The sequence below is a fragment of the Pyxicephalus adspersus genome, chromosome 3 (assembly GCF_032062135.1).
Source record: "Pyxicephalus adspersus chromosome 3, UCB_Pads_2.0, whole genome shotgun sequence".
NCBI classification, from domain to species: Eukaryota; Metazoa; Chordata; class Amphibia; order Anura; family Pyxicephalidae; genus Pyxicephalus; species Pyxicephalus adspersus.
The window spans coordinates 9,381,692-9,405,039 of NC_092860.1; the positions used below are offsets into that span (position 1 = coordinate 9,381,692).

General features: G+C 40.1%; 1 protein-coding gene across 1 annotated transcript in view; it reads right to left on the reverse strand.

Annotated features, from left to right (window-relative positions):
• Window positions 1–23,348, reverse strand: part of RPTOR (regulatory associated protein of MTOR complex 1) — a 139,157-nt gene that overhangs the window by 79,616 nt on the left and 36,193 nt on the right. Inside the window, exons 3-4 of the mRNA XM_072403513.1 lie at window positions 13,254–13,412; window positions 3,344–3,490 (exon numbers count right to left, since the gene is read on the reverse strand). Coding sequence (XP_072259614.1) covers window positions 3,344–3,490; window positions 13,254–13,412 — 306 coding nt within the window. The remainder of the gene's footprint in view (window positions 1–3,343; window positions 3,491–13,253; window positions 13,413–23,348) is intronic.

The following is a 23,348-nucleotide window of genomic DNA, read 5'->3' on the forward strand; positions in this document are numbered from 1 at the left end:
TGAGGAAGAGGAAGACGGGAAAAAAAGGGAGAAAGATGGGGAAGAGAGGGGAGAAAGAGGAATTTAAGTTTATATCTGTCATTTTACAGCAGTTAAAATCAAAACCAAAAAGGTGACCTTTTAGTACTCTTACACATCTGACATCCTGACTTTTTTCAGTCCACAATGTTCATTTAAGTGAACAAAGATGTCTTTGACCTTAAAAGGCAGATGAAGACATTGTCAGGATATTGGTTAAAAGTGACAAATATTTGTAATGGATTAGAATGCATTGACTTTGAATCAGATAAATCCTTGTTATTAGAATAGATCATGTGATTTTCTAATTGGCACTTGTTACCAAAGTATATATATGTATAAAAAGTAAAACCTCTAAAACAAAAGTTGCTGCTTATTACAGGAATACACGGTGTATGCCGCCTCTCAGCCAGCTTGTAATTTTTCAGGGCACGGTTGAATTTACACGATTAAGCACTTGATAGCGTTATGTACTTCAGACTGAATTGTGTAATTCCAGACAGTGAGAAGAGCTCAAGGCCACTTAATGGCAGTACAAAAAGGTTTATGTACAATACATATTGCATTACCCCTGGTTTGGTGCGGCAAAGTATACATGTACACAGTGAAAAACTTTTGCAACTTTTAAAAACTCTTTATTAGTCTGGTATGTAAAGTGCATCTGTGTTTGTGATCAGCTTACAGCAAATAGGAACTGGTGACTCTATTACATGTTTTCCAAGAGAATGGCAAAACCTAATGTTTTATAAAATGTTGATTAAGTGTGGTAAAAAATAAGTAAAAGTACACCCTAGCTCAAAATTCTGTGCGCCATAACATTCTGTTGAAATATTTTTTCCTAACCTATCTCAGTGCTGCTCCTCAAGCTTCTTTAAAACACTTCCTGTCTACATACGCTTGCCACAGCGTTGGCGGCACAATATTGCTCTGGACCTGCTTACTGATATTGACAACAGTGGATCACTGGCTTTGGACCTCCGTTCCTTATTATTTACAAAGCACAGAGGACTTTTGGACTTTTAGGATGAAATACATATATACGTTTTTGTTGGGAACCAAACAAATCATACAATCTCTGCAAATTTTTACCCCTGAAGAAGCCTATAACAGGCGAAACGCGTTGGGAATCATGCGACCGTAACAGGTCCCCTTCTTACCTTGTTTTCAATCTTTTTATGTACTTTGTATGACATTGGAATGAGTCTTATATCTAGATTAAAGTATCTAAACCCTGTGACAATAACAGGCATTTGGATATTGAACTTAAAATAAATATGTACCTTTGATGTATGTACTAATTGTAACTTGAAAAATACACACTTGATTTATTTTTGCACAAAAACCTCCTGAGCCTGAAACCTCTTTCTTTCCCCCTCTTCCCCTTATACCTATACTATGAGCTCTGAAATAAATATATATCTATTGCATTCTAAAACAAGTCAGTTTGTTTGCAATTACTTAAATCATAAAGAAGTATAATCCATCGGTTACAAAGCAGGCATTCTAAACACTAGAACTGGCCAATCAATATGGCATTTCTTCTACTGAGTAGTCACAATCACCAAACAGGTTTCGAAAAATTCTTCTGGAGGAGGTAAATGTGTGATGGCAAAGAAAACTTTCTCAACTGCAGCGGAAGCAAGCAAGGGAGTCCAAGGCATCCCAGGTAAATTCTTACTGGAATCATCTCTAATTTCTACAATGAGGGCTAGTGGAAGTACAAAGATGTGCCAAGTTCATATCACAATAAGCCAGAAAATGTCAAGTAGATAAACTTTATACCAAACATGAAAAAGACCTTAGGTATCCCCAAATTAAATGCATGGGTTTGCTTAGTCCCTTGTATACCCCCAGTACATACTTCCCTTTCCTTTAAACCCTTGATGCTCATTTCAGTGCTGGAAGCTAAAGGAAAATGCTCAGAACTTTAACGCAGGGGAAGCAAATCACAGTAATAGGCCAGAAAGAGCTATCATAAAGCACAGGTTGATTTTAGGTTAAAGCCGAGAATGATTCGCACATGCAGGTGGAGCTGCTTCTGCTCTGCTATATTTGAAAAGTCAAAAACTATTCTGAATTGTTATCACCTGCATCCATGGTAGGTTTTCAGTAAAATTGTTCAGATGCTCAGCCAGGACCGCACCTGTGCCACTACACTGCCTTATATAACAACCCTTTACATTTTGTTGTGTTAAAACCTGCAACAAAATGTATCACATGTACATATTATTTCAAAATATTTTAAATACTGTAACATCAATTTTAATAAAATAAAAAATGTATTATGGCATATGTATTTACTCCGAGTCAATAACTGGTTTGACCACTCGTGGATGCAATGGCAGCATGTTTTGAAAAAGTCTGACCGACTGTCTTGCAGTGACTGCAAATTTTTTTTTGTTTTTTTTTTTGCACAACTGCTTGAGATTTATTAGGTTGGATGGTTCTTAGTTATAAATGTGGAAGCCTTGCCACAGATTCACAATCACTCAGTGTCTGGGCTGTTCTAAGGCACACAGGTTCTTGGTTTGCTTAGGGTCATGGTCATTCTGGATGGTGAACATTTGCTCCATTCTAAGGTCTTTTGCAAACTGAAAACACGCAGAATGGCAATTGAAAGAATTTCCAGGATATCCTGCTACAAAGTTTGTTTCATTGTCGGGTTGTTATTTTTAGAGCAGTAAGCAGCACTTTCAAGGAAATATAGCATTTGACAGCAAGATCTTGCATTGTGATGTCATCGGACAGGTAAACTTTATCCCCATTGTTTGTCGCACCTGGAAGGTGTTTTACAAGCAACGGCTTCCTTCTCATCTGTCTTCCATAAACTTAATTTCACATAAAGTGGGTGAAGATTAAAAAGGAACTGAGCTGGTGGGTGCAATAAGAGGACTGGATAGAGTGTGCAAGTTTAAACTTCTGTGTGAATTAGGAAAAAAATGTTTATTATATGTTACCCCCATACCACCCTTTAGCAATGGTCCAAGCTCTGTTGCATCTCTATTGCAGCTGCTTATGCTATCTTTGCTGGAACTTCTTCCATAGCCATCTTCTTTCTTCGGCAATTGGCCAACTTTTACGCAGATGTTACACAATCTAAACATCGAGATTCCACTTTTGGAAGTTTTCAGAAGCCATAATGGCACCAGAAGTGTAAAAACTCTAGAAGAGACATACAAGCTCTCTCGCGTCTCCCAGAAACTTTTTAAAGCTTTAGGAAACCAAAATGTTCCACTTTGACATCATAAAATATTTTCTGTTGATTAACAATTTAATATTGCAGTTAAATCCACTATATTATAGAAGCATGAGTGTTCAATCTTACCTCCAGCTCCTGCTCCCTCTGTAGAGCAAACTGCTTGAAGGACTTGACAATAAGCCCGGCGTTGGAGCAGTCATAGACAAAGATGGAGGGACTGCCCATCCAGGTCTGCAAGTCGTAGATCGACAAGGGGATGTACTGAGTATAATTCTACAAGAAACAAAAACAACAAAGTTATTTTAATCCTCTTTCCAAGCAAAAATGTGTGTTAATTGCTGTAGATTAATCAACATGGCGGCTAAATTAATGCTTGTTGTCATAAACGCAGGGCCATACTTTCTTTTCTCAACATGGCCCTGGTGTTATTTCAAAAGCAACAAGCATGGGTGACATTGAAATCACCCACCTAGAGCTGCCTGCATGCATATAAAACATCTTAAGATAGGCATGCTTGACCTAAAAAAAAATTGCTTTGGTTGTTTTTGGTTGTATGTAATACCAATGTATCAGACCTAAAAAGATATTATGTACTTACTGACTTTTTGTAATCACTGCAAGAAACTCCACTCTACACTTATCTCTTTATTAGATCCCAACACTAACTGGATAACATTTAGTTTGCCAAAGCATTAAATATTCATCAAATGCCCTTACATTTAATAAAACACTGTTTTTACTTTATCTTTACCATTGTCCCCTTCCCAACTTTGCTGCTCATACTCTCCTCCAGCCTCTGTCAGCATGGATGTATCTACATGGATTCGCATCAGCGGCAGCTATACCTAAGGTGGAATTTAAGGTTCCACGATTTGCGACCAAGAAGGGCTTTATTGCAGAAAGGAGCAGGTGATGTTTCTTCTGGAAAAGACATGCTTACCAACCCGATTTTTTACTTCGGCTGTGTAAATGGCTAAGCTGTAAATGCCAAGTTCAGCGTTGGTTGTCAGGATACCTGGGGCATCCCGCCTGCTCTTGTGGTTGCTGGGACTGGATGAACTCCTGCGCGGGAGTCATGATAGGTGAAGATCACAACAAGGAATACAAAAGAGGAAAGAAGATTGTCGGGCCCGCGATGAAACAGGGACAGGTGAGTAAAAGTTTAGTTCCGTTTTAATTGGCCTGGACTGGCTTTTTGATGGTGACCATGCTTGAGAAATGTTAGCTGGAATGCTTCTCTATCACCATCCACCCGTTTACTAAAAGCTGCCCATTTTAAATGCCAAAGCCTAGATTTTAACAGTTGGGTTTACATATACATTAAAAGAAAGTGTTTCCATTCTGCCTTGCAGAATGCCAACATATGCAATATTAATATTTTATAAGCAAAATAAAAAAACAAATTCTACCCAGATGCCATCCAGACATTTAAGTATGAATTTATCATGCTAATAGAACAAGTTAATAGATATTTAAAAAGAAAAGCGAATGGTAAATGCACCGAGTGAAAAAGCTTATAGTTATCCAAAGTTTTAATTACCTGAAACATCCAGGCAGAACTGAAATTACCTTGCACAATCAATGTTAAAGCCGTGCAGTTTACCGTTCATGAAACAAGTGAATTGGCCAGGGATTGCCATAAAACACAGCTGCACACCTCACGGAGCACTAATATACAGTCTGAGCCAATGGTGATGGAAAATAAAGGGACAGATAAAAGTTTAGGTTTATGCAGGCTTGTACATTAGGCTGAAGGAAGTAAAAATATATATATTATACAGTCAAAGCTGGAAAAAGTACCAAAAACAAAAGCAACCTTCAAGAATGTTCCTACTTCAGCTTAAAAAATTGGATTAATGGTATTTCTAGTTTTAGAAATCATCTGGCCATGGAACTGGTATTGTTTTTGATCTCATACAAATATGGATGAAATATAAAAATGAATTATTAAAAAATTTAAAAAGCTCAAACATAAACTCTGTACCTCCTCGGCCACTTTTATCCAGCAGTCTTTGGTGTGGTCGTGTGCCACCCATGTTCCTTCTTCCCCAGCCAGGCACCATTTATGCTGGAAAAGGATCAGCATTGGATCACAGGGCATTGACTTTGTAAGGGTTACAAGGAGATTTAGTTGTATTATTTTACATGTACTTAAGAGGCCTCACGTTAATAAAAGTTGCCCGCATTTCACTCGCATGATAAATTGAATTGTATCTAAAAAGCTTGGGCAAATCTAGGGTGGCCCTTTTACCCATGATACTTGTATTGGTAAAGTCCGCTAAAAGGAGTGTGCTTCACCACTTCATTACGACGGCTAGGTCAGTCATCCTTAGGTTCCAGAAAAAGACGGTTGCTGCCTCTATGAAGGAGTGACTAGTGGAATTGGAGAAAATCCAGCATATTGAGGAGTTGGTTGCGGAGGATGAGGATCAGATGGAAAAGTACTAGTTGGTGTAGTCTGCTTGGCACTGGTTTAAAGCGGGCCTATCACCCAAATTTGCAAGCCCAGCACGAAGGAGAAGACCCTTTTTTCTGTCTTTACTGCCACAGTAAGTGCAGGGCCTCCTGAGATACCTACGTCACACATCCCAGGAGGCTTCATGCTGCTCTTGGCTGAACTCGGGCATGCGCAGAGTTGGATTTTTCCTGTAACGGGGGAAGTAAAATGCACTCAACTTCACAGATGGAGATCAGGTGAAAGTCAGAAGGAGGAAGACTTGGCATGGGACGGAGGCAGGTTCCAGGATGGCGAGGGACCCAAACTGAGACAGCTGACGAAAATGGGGGGCTCTGCGGAAGTAAAGGCGAGTTTTTTTTTTCTCTTGGATAAGTTCCAGTTTAGGAAGTCCCACAAATTCTGAGCATTCCTATTCTGAACCTGAGGTGGTCTCTTTTAGCATTGTGGATGTGTTTATTATCCCATCCCATCTCTCTCCCTTCATCACCCCATATTTTTCCTGCTACCCAATCACATACACATATTAACCCCAATCCCTTGTCTTTCCTTGTCCCTTCCCCATCTCGTAGGACTAAGTTTGGGTTGGTCTTCCTCTTGTTCTTACTTTATACCCCACACTGATTGTCAATATTATTCAAAGCCAACAGGTGGTCCTGACTATCTACAGACCATTTCATAAATAGCATTGCAGCTGAATCCTGATAGCAAGCTAATACAGCTCGACATTGCAACATATATGGTCTATGGGTAAGTTGTGCCACCTACGTGGTTGTTAAATCATGTACATGGGCGACATTAAGAGTAATGAACAATCTCTGGTCTTTGATAGAATTCATATTTTGTATTTACTGTATGTATATTTATTTATTTTTGCACACTCTTCGGTTCATAATATGTGTAAGGGGGAAAAGGTAACTCCCTTTTCCCCCTTACATGGAAAATGTATTTATCCCCCTAATTTGGTTATAAAGTTGAAAACTAATAAAAATGATTGGAAAAAAAGGTTGGGCAGTTTAAGTTTTTAGTTACTTGTGTTTTATGTATTATTACCCCGTTGTGGCTTGAGTCCCTTTTGGGGTGGGCACCACTATTTGCATTTTTTCTATTTTTTTAAGCAGCCATAAGTATTCCCGGTGTGCTTTGTGTATTTCATTTAGATCTGTGCAGCTGCATCAACCGTGTCTACCCCACTGCAGCAGTTTCCTGTAGGTAGCCTATAAAAGGTTGGAACTGCAGCGTCTCTCCAGCTATGCTCTTTGCAGTTTGCAGCAAAATTATTATATCCCATCTACTTTACAAGCGGATATCAGTGTTTACAAAGGCATTCGGTGCACACAAATTAGATATCTTTTGTGCCTAGCAAGAAATGTATTTAAAGGTTTCGGCATAGAGGTCAGGAAATTTAACAAAGTGGGATCCTTTGGGAAATTTAAAAATGTGTTCAGAATATTCAATTAAAAATGAATGAACAATTCACTACAAACTATTGTAAAACTGATCACAATTACAGCCAAGTACTGTCCATGATGTTTCCATTAATTGCACTCAACTGTGTTGTAAATGCAGCTAATACGGCTACAATTACCGTAGCAATTTGGATAAAGAAAGAAATACTACATCACAGACAAGTCTGGCATCATCTGCTATCAGCGCATCTTTCACAGAAAACCTAAAAAAAGGGACCGTGGTTATCCTTCCTTTTCCCCGGGTTTAATTATGGCATTGCTAGGAAATGCAGGTAGGATTTTGGAGTTTCCCCTATTTTAGGGTAATAGGGAATCGTTTTAACAAAAAAAGGAAAATAAGGATTTTTTTGCAGAGAAATATCTGTATTTGTATTCAAATGGTGTAAGTCACAAAATTATAACAAAAACACATTATTCTGTGTACTGGACAGAGCTCACCCAGTACAGAAAAACGATAAGTTGAGGAAAAGATAAACAGTTAAAAGAATGGAAGAGAAATGTTCGATTGTCTCAAAGCCTTACACGTTTCGCCGAACTGGCTTCCTCAGAGGAGGGAGAGAAATATCATAGGTTACAAAATTCAAGATGTTGAGGGTCCATAGGTATATAACTTCAACGTGTTTCTTGATTCCTGATAATATGCCCACCTATGTTACCTATGACCATGTACTGAGGATGTAATAATGCACTTCTTCACATTCATTCACTTTATCTTGATCTTTGTCTTGACTTTTTCTTTTTTTGTCTAGAAAAAGTAATTTTCTGTGGATTCTAACATATCGTTTTTGAGTACTAGGTGAACTCCATCTAGTACACAGAATAATGTGTTTTTGTTATTATTTTGTAACTTGTAACCATTTAAATACAAAAAAATCTCTTGCCAAAAATCCGTTTTCCTTTTCTTCTTTTAACAATTTACTTTTATTTGTCCAATAGGGATTGTCAAAACAACAAACAGCAAAGAGCAAAGAGGAGTACTACTACCTGGGCAAAAAACAAATTTCCTAATGTGTAACTTATATTTATTGTGTGATGCTGTGTTTTTTTTCCAGGTGAAGGGCGTTCTTATTTTATGCTTCTGAAATAAAAACTTACCTGGTTCGCAGTTTTCTCTAACATGTACACTGCAGCTCAGCGTGCATTCTCGGTACACCTCGGTGCCAGAATGAATTAACTTCCTGAGCATATACAGGAGTTATGTCATGCTACCCTGGCCAGTCAAGATGGCTGAAGAACTCTGAACCTGGAAAAGGACCGGGTAAAGATGGAGGTGCCATTGAGGGAGCAAAGGAGGTGGGGTCTAGTACTGCAAACAAGTCAAGTTTTGCAGTAACTTTTTTTAGCATTTGTAATAATACGAAGCATAAATAAATTATTGAGTGCAATATTAACTATGGTAAACCTAAAATAGGAACATTGGAGGTGGGGGGGAATAAAGGATTTGGTCTCACTTTGCAAATTCGCAATTCAGACAGGTGGTTGTTTCTGAATGGGACGGGTGACATCCCTTCTAGTGTTCTTACCTGCCTGATGGCCACACAGTTGTCAGACTGTGCATGTGCAGGAATGGTTGCAAGGGAAATTCGGCAATACGGGATTCCTTTGTGCATGCCAGGAATGAATGAAGTTGCATCATCCCGGCACAGCTGCGCCAAGGAAAAAAGGAAGATCGCAGCACCCTGTGATGAAACAGGGATAGGTGAGTATTGTGGGTTTAGTTCCACAAAATGTTGTAGGTACTTATCCACAGTACTTATATTCACAAAACAACCAGCTGGGCATACTAAACTGAAGGGCAGGTTAATGAAAAAAAAAAAAAGGCCAGAAGCTAAAGCAAAAGTAAAAAATGAATTCATAATACAAAAGCAAGATTAACAGCATTTGGCTGGCTATTATGCACTCTGAACTTTATGTTCTATGTTTATCTTAGTATGCCAAAGCCAACAGTGTCTCAAAGAATTGCACCTGTCTAAGCCGCTGTAACACCAAGCAAGATAAGGGTTAAACCCTAGCTCGTTGTGTAATAGAGAAGGGTATAATCTGATTAGCGCTGCTGATGCCTTTTGCAGGCAGCGGGAGGATTAGTGTGCAATAAGCGGTCTCTTAAGAGACAAGCCACCAGCGTTTTACTGTGACTTTCAAAGACTTGGAGGCGCTGCTCGGCACAGCCTCCATCCCACCCGGGAAATCAGAGCAAGGAAAAGGGCGGGCGAGGCGGCGGTGCAGGAATGAGGCCGGGAGAATCTGGATAAAGTGGGATTTACAATCACAAGAAATGCAAACACTCCAACACACACTCAGACAAATTGCTTCTTGTATTATATAGGGAAGAGTGGGCAGGAGGGAGGGGAAGTGGTGACAGCTGGAGAAGGAGTTCCCTCAAGTGCAAAGACAATTTATGTTTAAATAAAAAAACAAAAACCATCTCATGGCTATGCTTGTAAAAATGGTAGTACGACGGCGCTAAACTAGCAATATGCTTTACCCCTTGGTGCAACAAAAAAAATACATTTGGGGGTGTGCAGTAATTGCTATTCTGTAAGTTGTGCTTCAGTGGAATGGGCCTTGGGTTCATCCTTCCCAGGATGCTAGCTTGGTTAGCTTTGAGATTGGTATGTCACCCTTCAACATTTTTTTTTTTGGCAATACCTTGGGTGCTCCAGTGTTTCCCACTAACAAAGCAAAACATACTCCAGCGTTTTTCCCAGACCCTATTAGCCGGGCGCACCAACCAGCACTTTTCAATAACCACGCGGCTGTTTAACCAGCCATCATCAATTAACAAATTATGGTCCTAAAAAATTACTATCCTTACACCTCCCATCTCCGGCATTGGAAGGGATAGCCAATATGTAACAGTATTGTAACAGGCGTTTACATATGTACATGAATTAAAGCTCATTGTGTAATAGAGAGGCAAAGGAGGGTACATTTGGTATATAGTTAAATCAAATTTATTCAAATTAGAAAGGGAATCAAATATACAAAATACAGAAAATATACCATTCTTGTAAACTTTGATGGTCGTAGCCAAAGCAATAGTAGGAAAAGTTGTTACAGTCTCCTTTAGTGATCACACATAGTACCGCCGTCTCCGATATCGGATTTGTTTGTCGAAATTTCTTTGCTGTTACTACTTTATTACCTAGTAAGAGTCTCTAAAAGTCCCCTGAGGAAGCCAATTGGCGAAACGCATTGGGAACAGAGATAGCGGTACTATGTGGGATCATTAGAGGAGACTGTAACAACTTACTTTGGCTACGGCCATCAATGTTTAGAAGAATGTCATTTTTTGTATTTTGTACATTGGATGCTCTTTCGAATTTGAGCAAATATGATTTAACTATATGCCAAAAAGGCCCCTCCTTGCCTAGTTTTCATTCTATATTCAACAATGTGGCTGGCTTAAAACTGAAATATCCCAAAGAGAGGAGTTAAGCCCCTTTTCTTCCTTTCTCATTATTTACATATGTATGTTCTCAATTTGCAACGTTCTCCCCAGCCCATTTTAGCCAGAAGCACCACCCGGCACTTTTCAGTAACCACCCGGGCTGAGTGGTTACTAAAAAGTTGGGTGACAATACAGGGAGCCAACAGCTTCTTACCACCCAGCTTAAAAAAATATTCTGGAGAGGAACTTCCTGGTTACATGCTTTTCCTCTGGACTGGTTTTCTGATGGTGACATCAGTGTGCCATGTCTATGAAATATTTGTAGGCACGGGTGCTTGCAATGTTTACTACAGGCTCAAGTGACAACACAGCAGCACAACTGGGAGAGAGCTGTCACCCCTAACAGGAAGTGCACAAACATTGCAGTATAACCATGGAACAAATTATAGAAAATTGTGCATGAACAAAGACTGAACAAAAATTGAAAATGGTTTTAAAATAACATTATTATGTAAATCTGTTGGATTTTATGATAACTGAAAAGGGTTTTTCTCTTTCAGTCTAATCTTGGTCCCCCAGCTTCTAGCAGTTCACAGATCCCCTTCTGTATTATAATGCATACATAAGAGCGATTATGCACGTTGTGTTTTACTTAAACAAAGATCTGGGAAGCAGCAGTAGAAAGGATTACTTTTGCACATTTGCATTTGTTGCTGCTTTTGCAATGCATCATAATTTTTCACCCCATGCAGGTCTACTGGAACTGCTGCTGACCTTGTTCAGGTAAAGAGAGAAAAACAAACTCCAAAGTTGACACCGGGTAACTGTAAATTGTGCAGAACATTTTTAGCATGCTCAAGGGCCCCCTTGGAGTCTGGGGCCCCCTGGAGACTGGGCAGCTGCCCACTCTGCCCTTATTATAGCTCAGTGAATCTAGCAGCGTGACACCAATAAACCTGCAGAGGCCACATTCTCTGTCATTTATTCAATCTGCTTGACAGCACTAGACAAAAACAGTTTAGACAGAATAATCTCTGTGAAGTGGAAAGATATCGCCACGCAGGTAGGAGATGGTTAACGACTCCCTCTTTGAGATCTCTGGCATCCAATTAAAATCCTGATTAAAAGCAGAGATTAAGGCAGGTGTTCCGGTACTCATTAATGAAAGGAGCTGATGTGGTTCAGTGCTCGGCTCTTACACACAGGTAGGAGGTCTGCCAACAACTCCTCGCACTACGCCAGCCTGGGAATCCTCCATTATTAATGACTTCACAGATGCTGCAGACGTATGAGCTCGGCACTAGATCAACGCCTGCTTCAGCTTCTCTCAGAACAGACGGGAGGGAAGCCATCTTGTTTAAGGGGAAAGTCAAATGAATAGACCTAACCCATTCATCATTGAAGCCTATATGCAAGGTAAAATATTAGGGGTGTGCATTGGTTACCTAGACTAAAAGACTTCCCAAATCTGCTTTCTCTAACACAATTTTATAAAGTGCGTCTCCAGCCAAAACCTCTTTTACAAGTTTTGGATAAAGTTGGGAAGGGCTTTAAGGGAATCTGTCAATATTCAATTGTTGCATGCGTGCTAATTGCAGAGAGATTAACCCCGTGGATATTTAATGGTGACCAAAGTCTCCAAAACAAAGTAAGAGGAACCCAACATTTGTCGCCAGAACAACAGATGAGGAGAAATCTTCAAAAATGGACACTTGTTTAGGAAAGAAAGGTCTAACAGAGTCATTTCCCTCTTTCTAAGTTCCTGTTGCATTTCTAGGACAAGGAGAGGAGTTTTAAATGGTGCACAGATGGGAAACCAAATAATCTGGTTGAATTTTAACTTGCCATCGTTTTTGTGTGGGGTCTATTGATAAAGCACTGAATCTGGCATTCACTGAAACATTCCCTATTATAAGTCAATTACTACTATTTAAATACATGGATCTGGGACATTCTCCAACAGGGAATGTTCCAGTAAGTTTCAGATTCATTGTTTTATAAATAGTAAAACTCTGCTACATTCATTATTATAGGCTGGTAAATGCACAGAACAGAAAAATGTGTTTCTAAGGAATTCGTTTTTTTACTACTGGAATTATATCTGACAATCCCAGTGTGAGACAGAAGCAAAATCATCATCATAATTTGTGGCTGGACGTGAACGAACACTATGGCGGAGAGGATCTCACTGTTAACAGTATCCAAGACTGATAAAAAGCTACAGGTTGACTACCACCATTGTTTTTGGCTAGATTGACCTGTTTATCATGCAAATTTGTTACTTTAGAGCAATGTTTCTTGTTCTTTTCAACACAGGGGAACCCACTGAAACTTTCAGGTCTTCAGCGAACTCCGGCTATATTTACGATATCCATAGCTTACAGTATATCAGTGTGGTGGTCACTGGAACCTCTGAATACCTCTTGCATTGCTGGCCATTGGGGAGAATGTCACCCTTACAGATAGCCTAAAAGATCATTGGTGTCATTTAGTCTGGCCTGAGAGTTTCAAATTGTTCCAGGAACCCCTAGAAACCTCTGGAGGAACCCTAGTTGTGAATCACTGCTTTAGAACAACAAAAAACCTTTAAAGAATACACAATGGCTTAAGCAGCATTTGGTTCCATATATGGGCTACAAAATGAGGTTTGCTTGGCCAACGGCTTTATTTACTTGTCCTTTTCCTGGACCATTCAGACCCTGTGAACACAGCACTACGCACCTTATTGAAGACCCAAATCTCGCCATTGACAGTGGGTCGTGGGACTCCATGCCCGTTATAGTGAAAAAGCACTCTCTCTTCTTTTGCATTCCTCCTTAGGGACGTGCAAAGTTTCTTCACCTCGTCTACGGTGGGATCCAGACTTTGCTTGTAGCGAGCCTGAAATAAGAATAAAAATTATGCTGTTATTGACACCTTGGAGAGAGGGCAGAGAAGGGCAACTAAACTAATAAAAGGTATGGAGGAGCTCAGCTATGAGGAGAGATTAGCTGGAATGAATCTTTTCTCCCTTGACAAGAGATGTTTAAGGGGGGATATGATCACCCTGTACAAATAAATAAATGGTCCATATAGAGAACTCTCTTCCCAATTATTCACTTTGAGATCATTACAAGAACAAGAGGGCACTCTTTGCGTCTGGAGGAAAATAAGTTTAAGCTCCGGATAAGGAAGGGATTCTTCAATGTAAGGTCTGTGAAAATGTGTAATCGGCTCCCTCAGAAAGTAGTTTTAGCAACTAATATAGATTACCTGGATGCTTTTCTAGAAGCACAGAATATAACTGGGTATTAAGGCTTTAAAGTAAAGATAACAGAGACTGCTGATCCAGGGAACATCCGATTGCCTCATGGAATCAGGAAGGATTTTTTTTCCCCTGTTAAAGCAAATTGTATCAGGGTGTTTTTTGCCTTCCACTGGACCAATTATGATCTAGGATGTTTATTCCCCTAGTGTTTGAACTTGATGGACTTGTGTCTTTTTTCAACCTAGCCTACTATGTAACCTTCAAATAATAAAGCAGCACAGCTATAAGTTCTAAAACGTTTCATAAATGAAAATCCTAAAATGTTATGTTGGTGGTGGTGATCTGTGGCAGGGTGCAGAGGTATTAACAGGGAAAGTTTTAATGTTGAGAATGATAGCCAAGGCCGCAATGTCGCATATGGATTTTAAAAGTTTAGGCCAGATTTTATGCAATGTAGGCTGTACCCTCGGATCTTAGATGCAAAAAAAGGTAAATTCTTTTGTAGTGTAGGGTTTCATGTGTTAATAACATGGTGTTAAGCTGAAGGTCGTGGTTATGTTAGTAATGATGTTACCAAAAGGTCTGATTAAAAAAAAAAAGGAATTATCTTAAGCTTGTATTCTCAAGGGTACCAAGATACTAAGTAAGTTTAAGTGTCTTTTGGGCAAGCATTTAGACTGAGAAATGGGGATGAAGATTGCATTAGTAAGCAACAGTCTGTTCTCCAAATTTATTTTAAAAATGTCCAAACAATTTACTGTGTGTATTAGGCTCATTATAGAATCTTGACGCGTTTCGCGGACTAATTTTCCACTTCCTCAGGAGAAAATGAGACATTGGGTGCAAGAGAACATGGAAAATATGCCGCCTGCTCCAAAAAAACAAAGCAGGGCAAAGCATAGGGAAAACAGCAAGGAGAGCAAGTAACCTCAGAAAGTTCCGGTATATGTTGAAAAGAGGTATTGGAGGATCGACAGTGAACCAATCCTGCCACGGTGAAAATATGCAATTGGGTCCAAAAAACAGCAGGGAAGGAATCCTCCGAAGCAATTCTTCTATCGTCACCTATGTGGTTTGTGTTTCAGGTACACTATAACAACAGTGTGGATACACTTTGGCAGGATTGGTTCACTGTCATTACTCTAATACCCCTATATTCAACATTTTCCTGATTTCTGATCTCTCTATAAAGATAAAATTGTGGGATCACCATCACTAGAGCAGGAGGTCCCAATTCTTCTATGTAGATGGAATTCTGAGTGTAATACTAGAAGGGTCACTAGCAGGAGGAAGTAGGTTCTGATTCCCCTATATAGATAGAATTGTGGAGTCATCATCACTAAAGGGGTCTCCAGAAGAAAGAAGATCTTGAAGGATTGAAGCCTTTAAATACATGGTCAGTCAATAAGGTTCAGATGCGTATAAAATATATCCAGCAAAGTCAGTCTAAAGCAAATGAATTTCAAATATAATAGGGACAAACTAAGATCTATGCATCAAAAATTAAAAATATATGAGTAAGGGTCAGACTGGGCTGCTTGGTCTTTTTCTGTCATGAATCTGCAGTGTTTCTGTGTGTCTATCCTGTACAGAGTTAGCTCGCTTGGTTTTAATGAGGGTCAAATCAATTTGTAGATTTTGATAGTGAATGGCGGTTTGAGCCTTGGTTTCAGTTTGCTTTTCTTGCGCTCTCTCTCTTTTCTAATAAGTAAACACTGGCCTGAAACAAAAGCTTGGCTGCTAAATGAAGGCAACCGGTATAATAGGCCCATGTCCCCCCTGCACAGGGAGCCCAGAGGAGAATCTGTGCAAATTGCCAGATATAAAATGTTATTGAGTAACCAAATTAACATAATATAGAGCTCTTCCAGATAGTCAGCAGCGTGCTTATTCCCCTCATTTGCTGCTACGTGCTAAGATGAAATGCAATATCCCTCGGCTCAAACTCATTACAGGAACCACGCTTTACAAATTAAAAAGAAAAAAAAAAAGAAATCTATTCAGGAGTGGCAGAGGACAACATAGAGCACAAAGACAATTTTTATGGATTTAAAGAACTACTCTGAAATGGTCAACTGCAGGAAATCATAAGAAAAGCTTTAAAGCTCATGAACATTTGCTGTGAATGTGAAATGCTAATCTAATCGGTGCAGTTGTATAGATTTGACATTAAGGAGCTGTGATCTTTAAGAAGTATTAAAACCCTTTTTAAATAAAAATTACAATCAAGCAAGTCCCCTTATCTGCAATGAAATAACCTCATCAACCTGATTACAATTTACACTCAACTGTCTCCGTTCCGCCGCAGGGCGCTGCCATTTTTTTTTTTTTTCCTTGTTGCAATTTTTGGCCTTCTTGATTGGCTGACTCGGGACAAAGCTAATGCGCGCAGGAGTCCACTCGGTTCTGGCAGCCAAAGGCAAAGCCCACATGTGCCAGACATCCCAGCATGCGCAGCTTAGTGATTTCTGACAGTTGAGAGGAGCGATAGGGCAACATGTTTTGTTACAGAAGGGATATCGAAAGCCCTGCCTGGCTGGCTGCAAATTTTGAAAGTGGAACATTCACTTTGCTTTAAAGATGAGCTCTGGAGCAACAGTTAAACATACAGATAAAATACATATAAGGAAACTCCTTTTGCTGCTGTATCTTTTCCCCCTCTCGCAGAACTGCAAGAGACCAATATTAAGTCGTAATTCTAGTATTTTCCCTGGTTTCATTTATTACAAAAATGAAATGATTTGCATTATTACAAACAACAGTAACTGCAGTTTTTATTGACCGTAAAATTGTCACAATGTCTGTTTATGGATTACTTTGGCTTGGTGCCTGTTTTTTTTTGTTTTTTTTTTTTAATAAACGTCATTTTATTGATGTTGGATCTGTTCTTCAAACCAGCAGTACATCCGAATGCTGTAATGCGAATGCCGTGGCTATGCCAAACAGCGCAAGCAAGAAGTGGCTAACGAGTTCTGTACACAATGCACCAACCAGATGTCATGCTTACTACCAACAATCAGACATCGGTTGCTTTTGTCTACCAAACATCCATTCTCAGAAGCACTTGACCTAAATATTTGCCGAGCGGCAGCTCTTTCGCCCAACTGCAGCCCACACATGCTTCGTGCGGCACAATGGGGTTATTTGTAAATGTCTTTTCAATACTGGAAGTTGAAACACCTGGAAGCTGATTCACGAAATATTTACTTTTTTCGATTGTATTTTATTAAGTGCATGAGATAGTCATACGCGCAAATAAAGCATTGCAATTGCTTAAAAGGATATAACACCCCCTGAGCCTATATAAATGCTGCAAAATGGTGACTTACTGACCACCCATGATGAAATTATCACTTTTGAGGAGAGTTGGTCTTTACTCATTCCTTGCCCAACATGCAAGTGCAGCTAATGGGGGAGTTTGTCTTGCATTTCACTTTGCTCTCTTCTCCTTTTGGTATAGCATGGAGCAGCAATTCTCAACCCGGGTTCCGTAGAACCCTGGGGTACACCTCCAGAGGTTTCCAGGGATTCCACTAGCTGTGGCCGATAGACCTCCCATAAGATAGTAACTGCATAGTTTCAGGGCCAACCCAACTCGCCAACGGCAGCTACATGAAACCACATACCATGTTAGCGGACTGCAAAGGTGGCATTCTAATTACTAAGGTATGGTGAACATTTTTAACCACTGGCAATCAATGCATATAGCATGGATTATAGAAAGGGGTTTCCTGACACCTGGAAATTATTTAAGGGTTCCTTTGGGATTGGAATAGAGTAATAGAACACAATTGATTGGTCCATTGTGCTTCTCTCTCCCCTAGTTTGAGCAGTTCAGTACCAGGAACCAAACAAACAGTAGAGCTGTGGTGCTCATTTGATAACAAAGGCACATGCTGATAGGAGAAAGAATGCATGAGCATTGAGCATGAGCTCATCAGGCTGCTGTGTTTCCTTTCTCTGTCTGGAGTGACCAGGCCTGTGTTACTAAATGCCTCCGTCAGGCATTACTGTCTAAATTTCAATATTGGATGGAATGAAATACAAATCCTTTAGAAGTAACATATCTTCCATAGATGTATTTTATTTAGGTGTGTATTCATTTGCCTGGAGTTCAGCTTTAAGATCACAGCTTTCCCTATTTTATTTGCATTTAACAGAACTACTTGCAAAAACATTTCACGTCGGCAGCAAATGTGCATGTGTTAGCTGGTGGTCGAGAACAAAGTCGAAAGATCGATGAGAGAAACCCAGCAGGGATATGACAGCGAGACTTTCGTTAAGGTCAACATGCTTCTGGTGCCAGTGAAATGCAAATCTCCGATTTCTGCTCAGCGTTCGCTTCCTTTGTTTTTCAGTACGCAACTTTCTGACCGGTAAACCCGACTACGGAGGTGGCTGGAACTCCGCAGAGGTCTGAGGCAGCAATCAGCGCCTTCTGCAGACATCCAAGGCCAATCAAGGATTCCGTATTGATAACTGCTCAAAAAGAAAGACTTGCTTACAGAGGAGAAAAACATTAACTAGCAGGCACTTTCTGAAATGCTTAATCTTTATCAAACACCTACAGAAAACTCAGCAGAAAAAAAAACAGAACTAAAGTTTAAAAAATACTACTGATAATATCTTTATAATGTGCCATATACTGAACTGAGGTAATCTGATTTGAGTCTCTCAGACTCTGACTGAGTGCAAACACATCTGCAGTTTTTTTGTGTGTTTATATTGAAAAAAACTGCAGTCATATCTTGGTCTTGAAATGCTAGCTGATTCATAATGCCAAAAGGGACCCAGCCAAAGCAGTTTTCTCAGCAGCCCCTTTTAGCTGAATGCACCACCCAGCACTTTTCAGTAACCACCTCGATTTTTTTTTTGGTGGTTACTGAAAATTGAGTTACAATACAGGGGCCACCACCCAGCTCTCAGCCAGGTATTTTACCTAGTCAGTATCTTTCTTTGCAAAAACCAAACTCCAAGGGCAAAGCTGTGGTAGGACATTAAGAAAAATATTTTTTGTGAAAACATAACTGCACAACTGCCTTGCACAGTTGTACCGGCTCCTATCCTGGACTGTCCTTGCTTACTTTTATTTCACTGCATACTGTGAGCTTCTCACAATGTACATTAGATAATGCATCACTGCTTTCATTTCATTTGTTGTGTTTTACTTCTTTCCATCTTGTAGGCTCTGAATCACACCTGAACATTTACCTAGAACAGTGTGCATCCACATGCAGCCTGCCTAAGTACGCCAACTCCGCCAGACTGACACCGACCAAGAAATTTTTATATTTCTTTAACACCTCCCTGAGCAAGCCTATTGCTTTTATTAGAGCTGAGGGCTCCCAAGAGTGGTACTCTGGTGGCTCCTAAGAAGCGTACGGCTCTGATGTTTTTCAGGAAGCTACTTACATTACAGGAAGTTACTTACCCCTGGCAAACCCGCTCATCAGACGTCATTGGTTTAATATATGATATAAATGCATACACAGCACAAGAACCTGGGAAACCAAGTGCATCCTGGCTTCCCCTGCGGCTGCTGGGAATGAATGAACTCCCGTGCAGGAAAAACATCATCCTAGACAAGCAAGATGGCCAAAGATCGAAACAATGAAGAAGATGGGGATGGCCAAAGATCGAAACAATGAAGAAGATGGGGATGGCCAAAGATCGAAAGATGGCCAAAGATCGAAACAATGAAGAAGATGGGGATGGCCAAAGATCGAAACAATGAAGAAGATGGGGATGGCCAAAGATCGAAAACAATGAAGAAGATGGTGGTGCCCACGATGGAACAGAGAGGTGAGCGTAAAAGAGGGTTTAGTTCTGCTTTAAGGGCAGGTTCAGTGTGATCCCGCAGCTAGCGCCTTGCTATATGATCACTGCAGTGCTCTTTTAAAGAAGTAGCTAGTACCGCTCACTGTCGTCCCTATTCGTATCCTATGGAGCTGGCGCAGAGAGATGCTACCACAAAGCAGGAAGCAGTAATTGCACCGCAACCTCACCACAAAGGTGAGCCTAGCCTGCGGCCCATAAAGAAACCTCCAACTCAATTATGCCAAGCGTCTTCCTAAACAAGCTGAATGCAGGCTCTCCAACCCTGACTCTCTACACTGGAGGTTGCAAAGCTTAAATTTTGCAAATTTTTTGCAGTTGTTTGCTGCATACACTCCACTAACTAGCAAAGGTCCATATGTGCAATAACTAAATAATCCAGGCAACTAATACAGTCTCTGGATGAATGTGTTTCAACTGTGTAATTCACTGCTTAGCTGGAGTTGCCCTTTAAATATCTCAGCAAAACCATGCACAGTGTATTTTGAAGTGACTTGCGAGGTTTCTCTGGGGCATCAGAATGAAACAAAAAAAATGAAAAGGAAAGAATGAAACCAGTCACTTGGGATGCTGCATTTATTCATCAAACCTCGTCTGTTAAGCAAAAGTTAAAAGTGAGCTGTGTTCATACAGAGACACTGCCGGCGCTGGATTATTCCTGAGAGTTAGGGGAAACGTCTGCAGAATAAATGACAGTCCTTCCGGCGGAAGATTGACTGATACAATAAAAGCAGAGAAAAAAAAACCCAGAGTCCCAGCTCCAAATACAATCAGTTCTGCTATAAAGCAACGTACAGCAGCGGTGATAATTTTATACAGGGGAAAGAAAATGATTAAATTAGATGCAGAAAGAAACAGGAACTCGTTACATTAAACCCTTCATCACTGGGTCTGTCTTTTCCCACCACCACCAGAGCTGTTCTGGGGGGCATTACGGACAGTCTGTCTCTTTCTACCACTCAACATTAAACATAAATCCAAACTGGATGACATTTTGCTTGCAATTGTATATTATAATTTGCTATTCAATACTGGTAGTACCCTTTTTGTTTTATCATCCATTAATGCTTTTGATCTTCTGCAGTCTCTGGTCCATAACGGGTGAAAAAAAGCCCCCAGCCTAACCCATTTTCTAAAATCTGGGTATGAATTTGGCACAGCAGCTGCAAAGAGAGTTATATATTAATATTATTTGCTATTGTGTGAACTTGCACTGCAACAATGGATGCAAGGCATCTCAAGGTGGGGTTCCTTGTGGTGACACCATGCCTGTATGATTGGAATGGTTTTGTTGGCTTGGACAATTGACAATACAAGAGCATAACTGGTGGCCAGAGACCAGGTGTTGACACCCATTGAAGGATTGCTAAGGATTTAGTGAAAGCTGATGAAAAAGGTTTCTTCAAATCAGATCAGCAAGTTAAGACAGAAGGAGATTTTAGTTATTGGATTTATACATATTTTAAGTCACATGGATATTAAAAGTGGGTGCATGACAAGCTGATCAACTGCTGTATCTGGAAAGCTGCAAAGGGTTCCAATGATATTGCAAAGGTGTTTGCATTTTTCAAGCTTTTCTTCATAAAACATTGGCCATACTAACTGGTCAAAGCTTACATGCAGTACATAGTACACTTAGGTGGGTATCCTCCTGTGGGCCGAAATTAAGACCGAACCAAAGTGCTGAGTGGTTACTGAAAAGTGCTGGGTGGTGCACAAAGCTGAAAGTGGCTGAAGAGAACACTGCCAACCTTAAGTTGAACATTGGGATAACCTATTGCCTTGAATGACTTTTTTTTTATGACAAATGAATAGTAATGAATATATTTTTTACCAAAAATGTACGTCACCTTCCATTTTTTAAAATAAAAATCTGATCCAACTGGAAATAAAATACGAAAATGCGGCTCAACTCGAAGGAAGCTTTCCCAAGAGCATGGATGTTGGTTCTCAGCCATGACGCTGGTTGTATGTTGAGAAATTGTAGATGATGATGTATCACAATGCAAGAAAAAAAAAAATGAGCTGTTCTGGGCAAAACAAGCAAGGCCATCTGAAGTATTAAATATTTATAGAATAACGCGGCTATAAGCTCCACTTCTACTTAGTATAAATCCTTCTATAAATCTCGTTTCGCCATTTCTGGGAAATTGTATCATCGCTGTTGGGATAATGTATCAAGGAAATCCACATTATGCAACCATAGACCTCTACAATTCATGAATGAGGCTCTTTGTGTGTACATTGTGTTATCTATAGGGTACATAAATGGCGGTCCGACTATTTATTTATAGAAAGAAGCATTAGCCGGAAGTGTAAAGGATTGGAAAAGTGCTGCTTTTAAGATTGTTAGGTGGATTTTCTTTGAGTTTGAATGAAAAAACATTACAAACAAGTAAACAAAGGTAGAAGGAACATGCACATTATATACGTGAGAAGAGTTAAAATGAAAAATATCTATATCTATGATAGCCCCATAAAAGAGAAGCAGCTTTTGCAAGCTATACCCCTATTCAACTCAGGGCTCTGTTACTTTCAGACCTTTTCTACCACTAGGTGTACTCCATTGGTAACCCACTTAATATGGACGATTCAGAGAGTTTTATGGCGAATAACTGCTCTTACCTGCTGTGCTGCCCAGCTGTCAAATCTTGCCGAACTGCGCATGCAGCATTATTTGCCAAGGAAACCTGCCAATTCCGGCTTCCCTTGCCTGTGTCGAGAGTTAAAAAACTCCTAAACAAGAGTTTAGTCATCCTGGCACGGCCAATAAAGGTGGCCGAATTTTTTCTTCGGGAAGTAAAGAAGAAAGGTGGTGATGCCCTGCGATGGAACAGGAATAGTAATTGTGGGTAGTTCCCCTTTAAATATTAGCTGGCATTATTTAACCCACATATCCCGAGCGCAAGTCATAAAGAACATGTCACCAGCCTGTGAGTGGTCTGTGAATGTCGGAAGTGAAAGTGAAAGTCGGAAGTAATGAACTTATCTTTTTGTAATCTGAATACTCCAGCAATCAGCTTGTTTCTTTGCTTCATTGTAAACACATGGGTAAGGTGATAGTTTCACTTTGTCATCACCCCACTGCAGGTGCCACCATCTTCACCGAGTCTTCCTCAATGTTGGATCTCTGGCCATCTTCATTGAGCAAGACAGAACGGTGCAACGAAGTTCACGCACTCCTGGAGCCTCATGGAGATGCTTGGATACCTGGCATGTCCCGACATCCTACACTGAGCTGCACATGCGCAGCTTATTGTATTCTAAAATAGGAAGATTGTGAACAGGCAGGTAAGTATGTTTTATTGCAGAAGGGACATCACCTGTCCCTTCTGCAAAAAAAATCCTGTGAAGAACTAAAGTTCCACTTTGGGTCTGCGTTTTCCCAGCACCTATGTAAGGATTCGCTTGGAACGGTCACATGAGAGATGGACCTCTCACTTCAAATTTGCAGACACTAGCAGTCAGAGACATTGGCATCTTAGATCTCACATTGAAGAAACAATTATGTGGCTGTAGGCACTCTTGCATAAGGAAATGTGCACTGCTATCATTCTAACCAAAAAAAATAGATTTTCAGGGTACTACCACTATGGCAAATCCTCACTTTTTGAGTTCAGGTCTACTTTAAAGGGGAACTAGTTCCACTGTTAGGATTACATGATCAGGCTGGTCATTATTGAAGAAAAGGACAGGTGATGTCCTTCGGCAATAATCCCTCCTACCTGCCTGAT